At 41.1% G+C, this 15,685-nt stretch overlaps 1 protein-coding gene across 1 annotated transcript in view; it reads left to right on the forward strand.

Annotated features, from left to right (window-relative positions):
• LOC128981258 (maltase-glucoamylase-like) overlaps window positions 1-15,685 on the forward strand; it is a 54,138-nt gene that overhangs the window by 17,036 nt on the left and 21,417 nt on the right. The window contains exons 7-12 of the mRNA XM_054399970.1: window positions 4,374-4,499; window positions 5,517-5,648; window positions 11,384-11,497; window positions 11,609-11,725; window positions 11,809-11,893; window positions 15,531-15,648. Of these exons, the coding sequence (XP_054255945.1) occupies window positions 4,374-4,499; window positions 5,517-5,648; window positions 11,384-11,497; window positions 11,609-11,725; window positions 11,809-11,893; window positions 15,531-15,648 (692 nt within the window). The remainder of the gene's footprint in view (window positions 1-4,373; window positions 4,500-5,516; window positions 5,649-11,383; window positions 11,498-11,608; window positions 11,726-11,808; window positions 11,894-15,530; window positions 15,649-15,685) is intronic.

Raw genomic sequence — 15,685 nt, forward strand, 5'->3', positions numbered from 1 at the left:
CTTTAAGTGGACATTACTCCCTGTCTACTAGGTGTTCACAGCACTCATCTGCCTGCCTCAGATACAGAGGATCTGTGCCACAGGAGCTGCATTGCTGGAGATATCAGTTCCTTTGTAACCATGGGAAGGAGTATCTATATGGCCTCTATGATATATAGGTCATAACTCTTCAGCCATCTCTCTTGCATCAAATCTTCTGTCATAGTGTTAATAGAATAGGATCCTGATTTTCTGTATAGCATTTACAACTTAGCTGTTATCCTTGATGCTCATAGTAATGTTATTTAGGCAAAAATTCATCATAGGAAAAGTGAATACAGATCACCTGCTTCCTGGGCACAGAATTCATCTATTAGGTCTGCATGTTTTCACCAAACATTATTTTTACTGCAAAAGGCTGCCAGGCCACCTCCTAGATTCATCAGCAGATTCATCAGCACTCAGGTGCATCAGGTGCATCTGGAAAAAAAAAAGAGAGAAAAAAACCACTATTACATAATGCCAAGTTATGTAAACCTGGAAAAGCTAACAGTGAATTTATTAAACAACACCAGGAGTTATTTAAGAATCAAGTGCAGGAGGAATTGTGGAACAGAAAATAGTACCTGGGTTTTTTTCTGCTTCAGAACTAGCATATCTTTCCAAAATTTTTTTTCTCAGTTTGGATATCCCATATGTTTGCTGGTTTTGCATTTCTTATGTTTTCCTCCTTCAGCTCCCCTGCCATACCTCATTTACTTTTTCTTATTCTATGGGAGTCAATTCTGCCAAGCAGCCTTTCTCTGCCTACTGCATTTTATGATCATCTGTATGCAGAATGCCATCTATATGAATTAACTAGATTCTAAATATATATCAAATCCAACATGAGTTTTCAGGTTTCCAAAATTACATTGCTGCCTCTGCTGATCTGTCTGTGAGTAGGTACCATATGTCAGTTACTTTATCTGGAAGCTTCAGGGGGATCGATCAGAGAGAGTCCACACCATAATTAGAAGAATGAACATTTGTTTTCCCAGCTGCCCTGTTTTCATCCTTCCTCTTCAAATGTTCTGCTGATTTTAATTAAGCTCACCATAGATGCATCTGGTGAACCTGGGGAACTAATTACTTTAAAACTGAATATCTTGCTTGCAAGGTAGATTTTCTTCGGTTGGTTCAGCTGTAATCACAAAATCCTCAAGGAATGCTGTTACCAAATACTGCCTCACCATGGAGCAGTTCTGGTCCAAAGGCAAGACCATATTATTATGTAAGGGTGAGTGGCTGAACCTCAGCAAACCCAGTGCTGGGGATGTGCCCTTTGGGAAGGACTCTTGCCAGCATGCCTTTGGCCTCACTTCACCTCCAGCCCCACTGAGGTGGTCACAGAAGCAAATACAGCTCTTCAGCCACACAGTATCTGCCATATTTCAGGCTGGCTGTCCTCCCCAGGAGCAGCTCAGGGTATCTTAGGACCTGGAGCAGGCCTGCCTAGCAGCTCCCACTGCCTCTACCCAGGCTGGTCATCCCCACAGCTGTTCCCATTTCCCAACCTGCTCAAGGAGAGGCAGCAAATGCTATACAGACATTCTGACAGGGGACTGGGCTCTGTGTTCAGCCATAGGATTGATATTTATCAGCTTGTTTTTCCCCTTTGTCTTGTACAAGGGAGGAAGCTTGTGCACAAAACATCTTATTTCATTAGGGAGTTGTTTTGTTTTGGTCTGTCTTTTTAACCTTGTTTGTAGAGGCCACTGTTCACAGTAGCGAAAACAAGGGAAAAATATGTATCTGCTTTGGGAGCACAAGGTGGTGGGGTTAACAGAGCTCATCTTGCAGCCTCAGTTGGTCTAAAACAAGCACCTTTGCCTCTTCAAATGGATTTCACAGAATCACAGAATGTTAGGGGTTGGAAGAGACCTCCAGAGATCCAACTCCCCTTGGCAAAGAATGATCACCTGGGCAAGCCACACAGGAACACATCCAGGCAGATTTTGAAAGCCTCCAGAGAAGGAAACTCCACCACCTCTCTGGGCAGCCTTTTCCATTGCTCTGTCGCTCTTACCATGAAGAAGTGTCTCCTCACATTGAGGCAGAACCTCCTGTGTCCTAGCTGGTACCTGTTTTTCCTTGTCCACTCACTGAGCACCATCCAAAAGAGACCGGTACCTTCACCTTGTCACCCACCCCTCAGATCCCCTCTCAGCCTTCTCTTCTCAAGACTAAACAGCCCCAGGTCTCTCAGTCTTTAACATGGTGAGTGCAGTTGTGGCAGAAGAGATGACTTCTTGCCCTAAGGCTTGCCATGCTCTTCTGGACACCTCAGTGCTGGTTTACAGGGTGTCTAGGAGATTGTCCTAAGTTGTTGTGCCCCATTCAGGTCTCCACGGGAAGCCCCAGGAAAGCTTGAACAATAGTCTAGGGAATCAGGTGTACCTTGGAAAGCTGGAAATAAATAATGACATGTGTAACCAGGTGAGACTGCATCACAGTGGCAAAGATATGTCTCTGCCCATTAACCTCCCCCTACATGGTAGAGGTCATCTTTGTCTGCCCAGGGCCTCTGCCAGCAAGGGCACAGAAGCAGCATGCAGTAAAACCTAAGTGCAGCTGCATCAGGAGCACGGTGATGCTAGCTACTCTTGGCTTCCTCTGAAGAGTTTAGCCTCCAACTAAGCTGGAGGTAAAGTAAGCTTTGAAGAAAGTGAAGACAGTTGAGTCTGGTGGAATGGGATGTGTAGCAGGCCTATGGGGCAGCTGTACTGCTCAGCTGGATCATCCCTCCTGGAGGGCCTCAAATCATTAATCTCACCAGTTGTTCTGGCCTCCTCCTGCTTTTTCTTAGGTGAGATAGCAGCATCTCCACAAGCAAAGGCACACTGTAGCCACATTTGTAATGCTTTGTGCTTAAAGTTTTCCTTCTGTCCACAAGCTGTTCTGGTTTGGAAGCAATTTGCTCTGTGTTCCTCCAGCCAGAGTGCTTGAAGCATCCTCTACTTTCCCCCAGTTCTCTCTTGCATCTTTTTTTCTGTTCAGTGCAGTTTGTGCATCCCACCAGCTCTAGCATCTGTGTAGTATTTTAGGGCAATTTCAAGTTCAACATTGCTTTCCCAGGTCAGACTTTTTCAGGAGAAAATCCCACAGGAAGATGTGCCTTTATGCTCTCTGAAGAGCTTAGCAATGTAATAGAGTGCCAGAAATGCCTTGTTTTATTTGATTACAGTTGATGGGTTTAGCTGCCAATATGCAAGCTTTGTTCTTTTTCACTTCTTAGCATAATTATCTAAGTATGGAGATCCACAAGGAAATAAGGGAGGAACAGCTATTTAACCAAAGGGAGTCAATAGCTGCAACTGGTTAAGAAGTCATGGGTGCTTACCAGCTGCTTGATTTTTCATGTATCATGCATAAGGATGTTAGAAATACTGAACAAAGGGATCTAACCATTTACAAGTGGAGTAAGGATTCCAAGAGATGTCCCATGGAAAACACCAGTGAGTACTAATGAAGCAATGCCAGATTTCAGCTTATTTCTGGGAACAGATACATTGTGGTTGCTCACTGCTTGCCCCAGGTTGCCAGAGCAGCTCTCCCAGGGGAAGCAGTGTAGGATATCTTGCTCCTCTGTGCTCTCAACTGCATTTCGTTATGCAGTTTACAGTTGGATTATGTGGAGCCAGTAGAAATCAAATACTTGTAAAATCATCTTTAACTCATTAACTTTTGTTTCAGTTGAGAATTTCAGGACTAAACAGTAACTCTGACCTTGAAGAAGTTTGTCAGTGCCTGGCAAAGTGATGCTGTGAGCCAGCAATAAGAGCAGTCAGTCAACTGAATTTCCTCTGGGTGGTGTGTAAATACAACTAAAACTTCAGAGAGCTCAAATAAACTCTTGATGAGTTAGTTCAGCTGGATGCAGCAAGAAAAATTAGCAAAGTCAATGGTGGTGTGTAGCATCAGAAATTTGCCTGCTGTTGACTAAGGTGTTTGTGGACTTGCCATGGATGAGGGAGTGCCAGGCTCCAAGCTGGGTTTCCACTGGTGTGCGGTAGGTAAGAGAAGGCACATGCTGCTATGTGGAGGCTGAGACCTCAGTAAGACCCTCATTTAGCCTGGCTTTTATATACTTGTCTTCCATAGAGATGTTCTTAGAAGTGATGCTCAATGTGGATGTCACTCAGAGCCTCTGCTAAGGACAAGAGTCCACCAGAAGTGCACTTTTGAAGCCAAGCATGCTGCACAGGCAGCTGTTCTGAGAAAGGAAAGGGTATTTCATGGATGTACAATACCTCTGCCCTAATCTTCATAGGCTGGAATCCTCTCCTGGTGTTTCAGAATAACTTCTCTTCCTCTCACCCTTTGCATTTCTGTATTCCTCATTCCTTCTATAGGCCATTGGACGCCCACACATGCCTGCCTATTGGTCTCTGGGATTTCATCTCTCCCGATGGGGTTATGGCAGCCTGGATGTTTTAAGGGAAACTGTTGATCGCATGCGCCACTATGATATCCCATATGTAAGTATGAATTTTTCACTGTGTATGTTCATTTTACAATCCAAAGTGAGATGAAAAAAATTATAACAGAGGAAAAGTGACTATCCTACAAAGAGAACTGCAGAATAAGAGGATATTAATACTCTTACATGGTGGTTCTGCATGTAATAGCTTTATAATACTTAAAAGAACATTTAAGGTGACCTTTGAACATGAGGTTTAAGTGCTGCACTTGGCTGCATGGCAGTTGATTCTCATGTGGATTTACTGCTGTGCAGTATAAGGTGCTAGCGTTTTTAAAATAAATTATGGGGCTTCTGATGCGTTTCACTGCCAAACTTCTACATTCCATTTAGTCCATTCCTACCAGGTAAGTTTATCAGAGATGAATTTGGCCTGATGATTATTTATAATTAATCCAATAAATCACCCAGGTTTAATTTTGTATGTTGGCTACCTTTTAGAAATGAAGTTGCATACATTCCAATTTTCAGTATCAAATAATTCAATCACATCATGATAAACCACTTTGCATTGGAAGGGACATTTAAAGGTCATCTAGTCCAACCCCCTGCAAAGAGCAGGGACATCTTCAACTAGATCTGATTGCTCAGAGACCTGTCCAACCTGGCTTTGAGTGTTTCTGGGAATGGGGCTTCTACCATCCCTCTGGGCAACCTCTTCCAGTGTTTCACCACCCTCACTGTAAAAAATGTCTTCCTCATATCTAATCTTTTAGGTTAAAACCATTATCCCTTGTCCTGTGCAATAAGCCCTGCTAAAAAGTCTGTCCTCATCCTTCTTATAGGCCCCCCCATTAAGTATTAAAAGGCTGCAATGAGGTCTATCTGGAGACTTCTCCTCTCCAGGTTGAACAACCCAACCTCTCTCAGTCTTTCCTCAAAGGGGAGGTGTTCCATCCTGATCATTTCTGTGGTCTTCCTCTGGACCAGCTCCAACAGGTCCATGTGTTTTCTGTGTTGAGGACTCCATAGGTGGATTAAAAACTCATCTAATGTTTACTTTTAAAACGTTTAGGATGTCCAACATTATGATATTGACTACATGGAACGTCGCCTGGACTTTACATACGATAAAGTGAATTATGCAGGTCTGCCAGAGTTTCTCCAACAGATGAAGAAGGAAGGAAAACACAATGTTGTGATTCTGGTAAATTAATGATGTTGCTAATTGTTTCTGCATTCAAACTATTTACAGCACAGTCTTCATAGCAGCGTTTAGGTGCTAACACTTGCTATTGCAACAGATTTTCATTTTTGTCATTTGTTGAGAAGAGCTGAAATTTCCCACAGATTTCATAGAATGATAGAATTGTTTCAGGTGAAAAGACCTTCAAGATCATTGAGTCCAACCATAGCTCTCACTTTATGAGGAAACAGTAAGAATCACCACATTATGACAGAACTTCCTTTCTCAAGATGCAAGGTATTGCAAAAGAGGTGCAAATGCCTGCAATGCCTTGCAGGGGAATGGATGGCCACATGGCCATGCCCTGTCTCTCCCTGAAGACAACAAACAGGCAGCTCTCTCTGTGCTAAGTTTGTGAACGCTTCCACTGCAACAGACTAAGATTTGCTGTATAAGATGCTGTACTTCAGGTGTTATGAGTGATAATTTCATGTGTTGCATTATTCAGATATTTGTGTACCAGCACCATCTCTCAGGTATGAAAAATTTTGCCTTTGTTCGGGGTGGAGCTGAGCTAAGATTGCTTTTATGCAATTCTTTTCCTGAAAAAGGTCAAATGAGTTTGATATGTACACAAAAATAACTGGATAGTAGAAAAAGAAATCTATTAATAGTCATTCTGGAAAGCTAGTGACTCAATATTTATATTTACTTTTTACTGTAATTAATCTAAGACATATTTGTTTGCATGAAAATTTTGAACCTCTAACCAAAGTTTACATATGACCAAACAAATTAAGTTGAGCAGAACTGAAAATTGGAATTTTACATCTTTCCCTGTCAATTTTTCCAACAAAATTTGCTTTTTCTCTCCAGAGAAACATGTCTTTGTGCCAAAATTACTCTTTGTCACAATTGCTCAGTGAGTGCCAATGACAAGAAGGATATCAGAGACCAATTAAATTGAAGTTTATATTAAAAATTACATAAATTAGGAAATTAAATAAATGTCCTTGACAGATGCATAAGATATTGCTCTCCTAGGCCCTCCAGCAATGCAATACTAGGAGGGCTGCAGTCCCCAGCACAGGCTGGGCCATTCATACCACCTGGGAAGGGCTGGGGTGAGAAGGCTCAGGAGTGCCAAGATCCGAAGCAGGGCGTGCAGGATGCAAAGCATCACCACATAAAGGAGAGCCTGATTTTGTTCTCCATAACCACTAGGGACAGGATTAGAAGGAAAGCTCTTTAAGTTGCAGCAGAAAAAAGATTTAAGTAGACACTGGGATAAAGCTGCCTGTCCTCAAGGTGAGCTGAGCAGGGAGTCTGCTGCCCAGAGCCAGGTGTCCCTTCCCCAGCAAATGTTGTGAACAGGTCCAACACATGCCTCAGGGGCAGCTCAGGCTTAGCTGATCCACAAGAGGAGTAGGAAACAATTCCACAAAGGCTCTTTTAGGAATTTTTGCTGTAATTCCAGCCGAAAAGGCCATCTTACATCTTTCACCTCTGTGCTACTGCAAACTACCAGACTCTCATCCCTTCTACTTTCTTACTTATTTAAATATGCATATTCTTCCTCAGCCTTTTTTTCTAGGCTAAACAAATGAAAATATTTTATTCACTCTTTAATGGGTGAGGTCTTCAGATCTTATTGCAGTAGCTCTCCTCCACATGTGTCCCAGCTTGAATGCATTTGCCTGTGTAGCAGATAACTGGATTTCGCAGTGCTCCATATGGTGCCCCCATAGTGTTTGGAGAATAGCACATTATTTCCTTCCTTCTGCTAAAAATTGTCTTGTATGACAAAGCCCTGCAGCACATCTACCTACATTACATTGGTAGCTCATACTTGTAAGGAGACCAATTAATCCAGCCCTAAGTGCTGATCCAGCCCGTTTATAATAAAGGCCACGCTCATTTTCTTGTCATGAGTGTCTTGTCAAAGCTTTGTAGGAAGACTGGATAGTAGAGTCCTAAATTTTAGGATAGTTCCTCTTTCACTTCTGGTGGTGTATCAGATGTTTACTGGAGCCAAGATAACTGCCACGGTGTTTTCTTTTCCAAAAATCACATTATCTTGTGAAATAGATAGATAAAGCCAGAAGTGCTTCCCTGTTTGTATTTTTTCCTCTGTAATGTGTTGTAAAGTTTAATATATGACTGAGGATGGAACAGTCAGCACCACAGAGAAATTTAGAAATAGAGTTTTGAGGTTCACTTTTCTCAGTTTGCTGACTTTTTTTGTCAGTTTCATTAAAAGTACCTGCTCTGTATTTATTGTTGGCCTAATCTTCCCTTTGTTGCTAGAAATCTTAAACAAGACCACACAGCCCATGTGATTAATTGCATATTGATGATGGAAATAGCAGCCTACATAGTGTGCACTGTCTGCCAGTAATTTGTCCTATTTAGGGGTTTCTCTTGAAGGAGTTTTTGACACATGAATGTATCAGCAAAATACCATGAGTTTGGGGCAGCTCTTCCCATATAAACACTTGCCCTTCAGTAAATGCATGGTAGTTACCTTTTTTTTCCCCCCCCATCAAAGTTAGGATGCCTCCAGTTGTTTTGCACTTACTGCTCGGTAAGAAGCTACAGGCAAACGGTCATGGTTTAGTGGGTATGCTACATTATCTTCTTTCTTGTGAGTTCAACAACATTTTTTAAGCCTTTTCAGTTTCTCAGTGGATGCTAGAGCAATGCAAGGAAGTGTTACTGTGTAAATCCAAGTTCAGCTGTTAGGCAGATGCAAGAAATATAACAACAATTCTTAATTTGTGCAATGAGCTATGGGGAATCCAGATAGGAAACCTTTCTTTCTTCCTTCCACTAACCTGTAACAAAGGACTATCTTCTCCTTTGGTTATTTAGATAAGCTTGTGAAAAAGCCAAAACTGATCCAGTCTGTCCTTGATTTTAAAAAAGGTAATGGGAAGTATGGGTTGCACTGGTAGTGAAGTTTTCTATTTTCACTTTATTACAGTTGCTGATATTTCTGTCAAACTTTGACTGTTAGCATTCTTCAGTAATGCACAGCATGCCTGTAAGTTGAGTCAGGAGCTGGAACAGTATGAAGGGTTTAACTCCCAAGTGACAACAAAGACACGCTAACTGTAATCAAGCCAAGTGTTAATTCAGTTTGACACCGAAAGAACAATTTTCTATTTAGATGCCTTTGGGTACAATGACAGTACCCCAAGTGAGTTCCCCAAGTGCAGCAGGTTGTTGCCTCCCTCACAATGATTTCAGAAAATGGGCTCTGAGTGCAGCCTCCTAGTGTCATGTAAAACCTCTACTAGGATTTGGGGCAGATGGGCTCTGTACTCCTCATCTCAAACTTGACTGTGCTACCATCACTAGGGTGGGTGGTGCCTCACCATTAGGAAGTCCAGTCCCCACGCTTGCTTCCAGTGCTGAGAGGCCCTTATGCCTGTGATCACCTTCGTAGTAACTTGTCTCCATCACAGTGTCTCTGAATGCAGTCATTCAGCATTTTTCTTTCTTGATGTCTTTTAGAGCCCACCTCCTTTTAAGAGAAATTTTGTCTAAGTGTCAGTACTTGGACATCATTATTGCACTGAATAATGTGCATGCTTCAGCTGAGTCAGAATATGCATACTCTTTAGAAACAGAAAAGTTCTAAAAGTAGCAATGGCTACAAAATAAAGTGATAAACATTATTACTGAAGAGGTGTTTTAATGAAAGACCCTTGTATACCTTCCATTAAATCACACTAAAAATAGAAACAGCTAGGAATGACATGAGTGACAAATTACTTAAAAGTCAATAGCAAGATGCTCATGATTCAAAATACTGCTTGTTAGCTTTAACATTTAAAAGTCCAGCTGCACAAGCTATACAGGCTAAAATTTCTAGAGATTAATTTTTATGGATGTGTGTCAAAATCTGGAGCCATAGGTGGAAGTGCATCAGTCTGGATAAATGCTGAGTGCCCTCAGGTCTCAGCTCAGTCAGTTGGAGTTAAGGATGCTCAGCAACTCCTCTGCAAGAGCTGCAAAAGAGATGAGCTCGGGAAGATTTTACAGACATTAACTTCCTCCCCAACAACAACTGGTAAATGCATGGGAGGGTTTTGTTCTATTTAGGACAATGCTAAATCTGCGTAATATATTGTAATATATTGTATAAGCACAGGAGTAACCTTTCATCTGAAGGAAACCAGAAGTTTGGATTAGGAGTGCTAATTAACCTGACTTCTTCCAGTCTTCAAGTCCCTTGAGAAACATACTTCCCAAAATTATAAGATAATTATTGCAGATGGACAGTTTTATCTTTTCCAAATCTGAGCTATTAAATTAGTTTAAAATGTAATAGATGCTTTTACTCTTTATGGAGGTGATGCTGGAGGTAGATATATAAAGATGAATAGATTTTTTCACTTAAGGTAGGGATTTATCAGGGGCTTTGTTTTTGAAGCATAGAAGAATATACCTTCCTAACCAGCACTATAGTTATCAGAGAGTTTACAAGTAAATGAGACAATTAATTCAGGTATTAAAATGAGCTTTAAAATATGCCTTTAAAGAAATTTACCATTTAGGATCAGATTTTTTTGTTCTTAAGAGATTTATTAGTTATACTTCGATTACATTTTAATTAAAGTTCACTTGAATTATTGTATAAGTTCTAACTGAATGGAAAAATTGTTTCAGTTTCCATTGTGTTTCATAACTGAGAGGTTTTACCTTAAGGAGAACTTGAACAAATAACAATTTCTAAGAGGAAAAGCAAATACTCTACTTCTAAAATGGCTGCAATCTTCCTTCATTCTAAATAGCACAAAGCAGATAGATGTCCCCAATTAGGGACATATTGCAAAATAGCACTTATCTCCTTTTAGTCACAGTTGACTACTGAGCAGAGTTGTTTTAATTCATTGGCATCTCAAAGTATATCTAACTTTATTAGTTACTGGCATGGCAGGCCATCATCTTCTCCAGGAACATATTTTGTTCCCTTTCAATAAGCTTGGTGTGGCTACTGATGGCCAACGTGAGGCTGAAAAACTGTATCTGTCAAAGCCATTGGCAGCAGTTGGAGTCGGTGACTACCCCAAGAAGCAAAAGGGGCAGAAAAGATGATCTATGGCATGTAAACTGCTGTGGTTCTTCACACCTGGGGAGAACAGAGATGTGTAACTCTGCAGGCATGACTTCGCTTACTCTCCACCAGACTGGCGTAAAACACCCTTATCTGATGCCAGACCTGAATGGTGGGGTCTTTTTGAGGTTGAATGTGTCCAAACTTCAAGCCTCTTGAAGTTTTAATTATTCAAACATTGAGCTGCTAAAGTTGCAGCAGCTGGAATGAAGATCGCCTTGGAGGAAACCCAGAGATGTCCAAGTGTGGGAAAGCCCAGTGTGGCATGCCACTCTGCCAAGCAGAGAACTTGGCAGGGAGGAAAGTAAAATCTACTGCCTCTTTTAGATAATTTGAACACAGAATGGCTCATAAAAAATAAACATGAGGATATTCAATAATTTCATATCACTTTTGCCTCATACAATATATCTTTATATGCTGGTTTTGTTGTGAAAGGCAAAAGTGATATGAGAAATTATTGAATACTCTCAAGTTTAGTAACTTTTGAGAGCACATAATGATTAAGGAGCGTTTGTTAAATTTTAATGTTTTCTAATGAAAGAATATAATCCAAATTTTTCTAAGATACTTGAACAGAAAGTAGTTGTTAGCTTTGGAACTTCAATAATGGAAGTGTAATCACTGTTTTCAGGACCCTTTCATAACTAAGGATGAAGAACCGGGCACATACAGGCCTTATGAACTTGGACAGGAAATGGGAGTCTGGGTGAACAACTCTGATGGTGTAACTCCTGCTGTTGGAAAGGTTGGCTTATTACATTCTCTCATGCATTTGATCTAATACTGCTACAAAGCAATACAGCAACTATGTAACAGAAATGGGAAGATAACCAAGTTTTATACCCGTGAACTCTAGGCCTGGCCCCCTGGAGAATCAGTGTTTCCTGACTACACCAACCCCAGGACCGTTGAGTGGTGGACACAGATGTGCCTGGAGTTTAAGGATGTCCTCGACTATGATGGGATCTGGATTGTATGTCTCGTTATATTTGCCCTCCCTTCTTTAAAAAAAAAAAAAAAAGGATTTTGACATATATCTTACTCTCTTTTTTACAGGATATGAACGAACCGTCCAATTTCTTAAGAGGCCAGTATCCTGGATGCACTGCTAATGATATCAATAATCCTCCTTACATTCCTAGTAAGTAAAGTTTCCATGACAGTCTTTTTTTCCTTTTCTTTTATCCCAATCCTTCTCATTGCCCATCTTTCCCTGCTTATTCTGTGTGTTCAGTTACATGTTTGTTCAGGACTTGATTGGCTTACCTTTGGTGGAGTATCAAACATAAGCCACTTTCCTCTGTCACTGGGACTCTCTTGTAACAAGTACTAGAAAAATGACCTGCTCTGCTATTCTCTGAGCAACTGGTCAGCATCAGGGAAAAAGCTAGATACCTACATACTGTAACTCAGCCACAGATTTATGGAAGGAGTAACCCTTCTCCCTTGCTGTCACCACTGCTAGTCCCAGGGATGGGCAGTCCCTGCCTTTTCCAAACCATGACAGGGAAGATGGCATTCCCCTGATGCCTTATTTAACTGTCTTTTCTTTCTCTTAGCAAAGAAATTTTCATTGCCTTACTAGAAACGGGCTAAAATCAGGTTTAAAAAATGCCTAAGCCTATGGGAGACTAATAGGAATAGGAACACCCCTTCCAGTAGCTGAGTTAATGACACACTCATTCTTCCTCAGGAAGCCACAAGTACTTACAATTAGTGTCAGTGGTCCTGGCAATTAATCTAGCCAACATTTCCCCAGGACAGCCTGGCTGCCTGAGCAATGCTAATATGCAGCAGAAGTTGATACATAAATGAGCTGACAGTGAAGTATTGGAAATGTCCCCTTTTCCCCTTCAGGCTGTTGTACTGTCATGTGAATTCCTTGTTTCATTTATTATCTTTTCACTCTGAATGCTAGAGAAACATAAACATAACAAAAACATGGCAAAATATTATTAAAATATTGTAAATTATTGAAACCAGAAGCAGAGCTTTTCTTTATGATTTTGGTGTTTTCTCTCTTTGCATGGAAAATGTTAACTGTAACTGTTGCATACTGGCCCTGTGGGTCTTGGCATTGTCCAAAGCCCAGGAACCAAAGAGACATTTACACCTTTGCCTTAAGTTGCCTCCATCTTTTGTTAGCAGAGCTCCCTTTACCTGCAAATAAAGGACTGAAGGACCCATAAAGAGGATTCTGAGCCATGCAGCTTTGTGACAACTAGTGCTGAAGTCTGAACTATTATAGAGGAGTCAGATTTAGAGACCTAGATATCTGCATAACACATAGGGACAGTGAGGGATATGGAAGGGAAGGTGTGGTTTTAGACCAGTTTCTCTCTCTGACTTGCTCCTTCTCATGCAGGGATGCACTTCTGCTTGCAACTCACAGTGCTAGAATCATATCACAGACTCATAGACGAGTTGGCATTGAAAGGGACCTTAAAGATCATCTAGCTTCAGCCTACCCTGCCATGATCCCTGCTCAAAGCCCTGTCCAACCTGGACTTGAAAAACCTGTTACAATGCCTCACCACCTGTATAGAGAAGAATGTAATGCTTATATTGAATATAAGTATACATTCTTTCATTTTAAAGCCATTGCCATTTGTCCCAGTGCTACGTACCTTTGTAAGAAGTCCCTCTAGCTTTTTTGTAGGCCCTCTTCAGGTAAAAGAAGGCTGCTATAAGCTCTTTCTGGAGACCTCCACATTATTGGTCTCCCTTCCATAGACAAGACCCTATGGCATTTTTTTCCAAGGTGTAGAAGATACGTTTTCAACTGGTTTTTAAAGGCTTTATTTTATATTGAACTTTATGCCAACACTGTGCATGCCCTTGGCTGTCTAGGCTCTTAACTGGTGTAGATGTGAGGTGGGACCTAAGGTGCTTAATCCAACAAGATTGGCAGCGTTGGGTTGGCAGCGTTTTGTGGGCTCACCATTGTCTTAAGCAACACAGTCTTTGCAAGTCCTAGTCTCAGTACCTCAGGCTTTCTGTCAGTGCAGACACCCTGTCTAAATTATAACCATGATTACATGTAACTGTGGTTTGAACTTCTAAAAATAGACATCCTTCAAATCAATTTTCTGTAAAACACCTCAAACTGAAGACTAATATGCAATTAGAAAATAGTATTACTGAGGCAGAAAACAAAATGCTCAGAATAAGAATGGAGCATGAAAATAATGACTCAAGGCAGCATTTTCTTTTACATACCACCTTAATAGTTAAGTGTCACTGGAACATTAAGTGTGACTTTCCCCAGAACCTTAGTGTCTTGAAAGCCACATCAGTCCAAGTTACTTGGAAATTGCCTATAAATTAAATAATTTCTGATGCAGATCATCTGCACTGGAGTCTGTGTATCTAAAGACCCAAACACAAGGATTCCAGCTGTGGTGGCACAGCAGAGCAAAGAGGGTTTCAGTTACAGAGAAATGCACTTTGTAGTAATCAACTGCAAGCGCAGAGTAAAGTGTGATTAGGCAGTGAGATTGCCTAGTATTTAGAATTAGTGTGTGCACCTAATGAAACATGCAAAAGAAGAATATTTGAGGATCTGCCTTCTTTATTGAGAGGCTTTTATAACATTTTCAACTTCATTTCTGAAAATAAATACATTATATAAATCAAACCTCTGACCTGATCAATTCTGGCTGAACTTCACATGGCATTTTCATGGAGGTTACCTGGAGAGGATGAGAATCACACTTTCTGCACCAAATAGGCTTACCAGCATCTCCTTAGTATGAGATCAAAGGCTAGGCAGCATCTATGCAGCAAATCTGTGCCTCATATTTGTTCCCATTGGCTCTGCACTAAAACAGTGCTGTCCCAGAAATGTCAGAGCTGCCTCTGGCCATTACTGGAGGCATAAAGCTAGCACTGCCTTCACTGCCTGTGTCTTGCTGATAGAAAGGGTTACTGAATAATCCATCCACATGTGAGTGAACTAATACTGCCTTCACTGCCTGTGTCTCGCTGACAGAAAGGGTTACTGGATAGTACATCCACATGTGAGCATGCCCACTATAATCTGTCCTTCTTCTCTTCTGTGCAGTGTATCAGGCCGTAGCAAATGACACCCTGTGGGCTGCTGCACCTTCATACTTTTTCTCCCCTGCACATCTCTGACACTCCTCACTCATCGCTTGTAGTGCCATGCAGCTAGTCCTGACGCCTTTTAGTCACAGGTGCCTCAGGGAGAGAGAGCTTAGGTGTGAATTTTGCAGTGATAGGGCAGAATCATGCTGCCTACCTCCATCTGCACTGGAGTGATACGCAAACCGAGGTCTCACGATTTCACACAACCATACAAGTTCCCATGGCATCTGTATTCTGGAGGTTTATTTTTTTGGGGGTGTATTTTTTAGCTGTTTGTTTGTTTAAACATTTTTTGCTCAAGTAAAATTTGTCAATGTGTAAAAGAATACGTTGCTATACTCTTAATTTAGCAATCCAAACATTTTCTTTCTGGCTATTATTTACTAAAGACATTACATCTGTACAGATGTTTTGGATTATTGGCCATAAAACTTGAAATTAATTAATAATGTTTACTTGGTCCTCTCATCCTTCTGAGGACATGTGCCTATCCGCAAGCAAGTATTCGTGGCTGTGTGTTAACCTCTAATCATTGCATGTCTGGCACTTCTTCATCTTTTCCTCTTCCCAAATCCTTTGGTGTGTTCACCTTGAATTGAGCAGAAATATGAAGAGATTTTAATTGTGATGTATGCTGTATTTAATTTTACAGTGTTTTTTATCACTCTCAGGCATTTCCGATCATTCCCTGTCAGAAAAGACATTGTGTCCTGACTCCAAGACTTACCTTGGGGAGCACTATAACACACACTCGCTCTTTGGCTGGTCACAGACAGAACCAACTTTCAAGTAAGTTTTCAAAAGTATTTATAAGCAGCGTTCAGGT

Source organism: Indicator indicator, chromosome 3 (assembly GCF_027791375.1).
Source record: "Indicator indicator isolate 239-I01 chromosome 3, UM_Iind_1.1, whole genome shotgun sequence".
NCBI classification, from domain to species: domain Eukaryota; kingdom Metazoa; phylum Chordata; class Aves; order Piciformes; family Indicatoridae; genus Indicator; species Indicator indicator.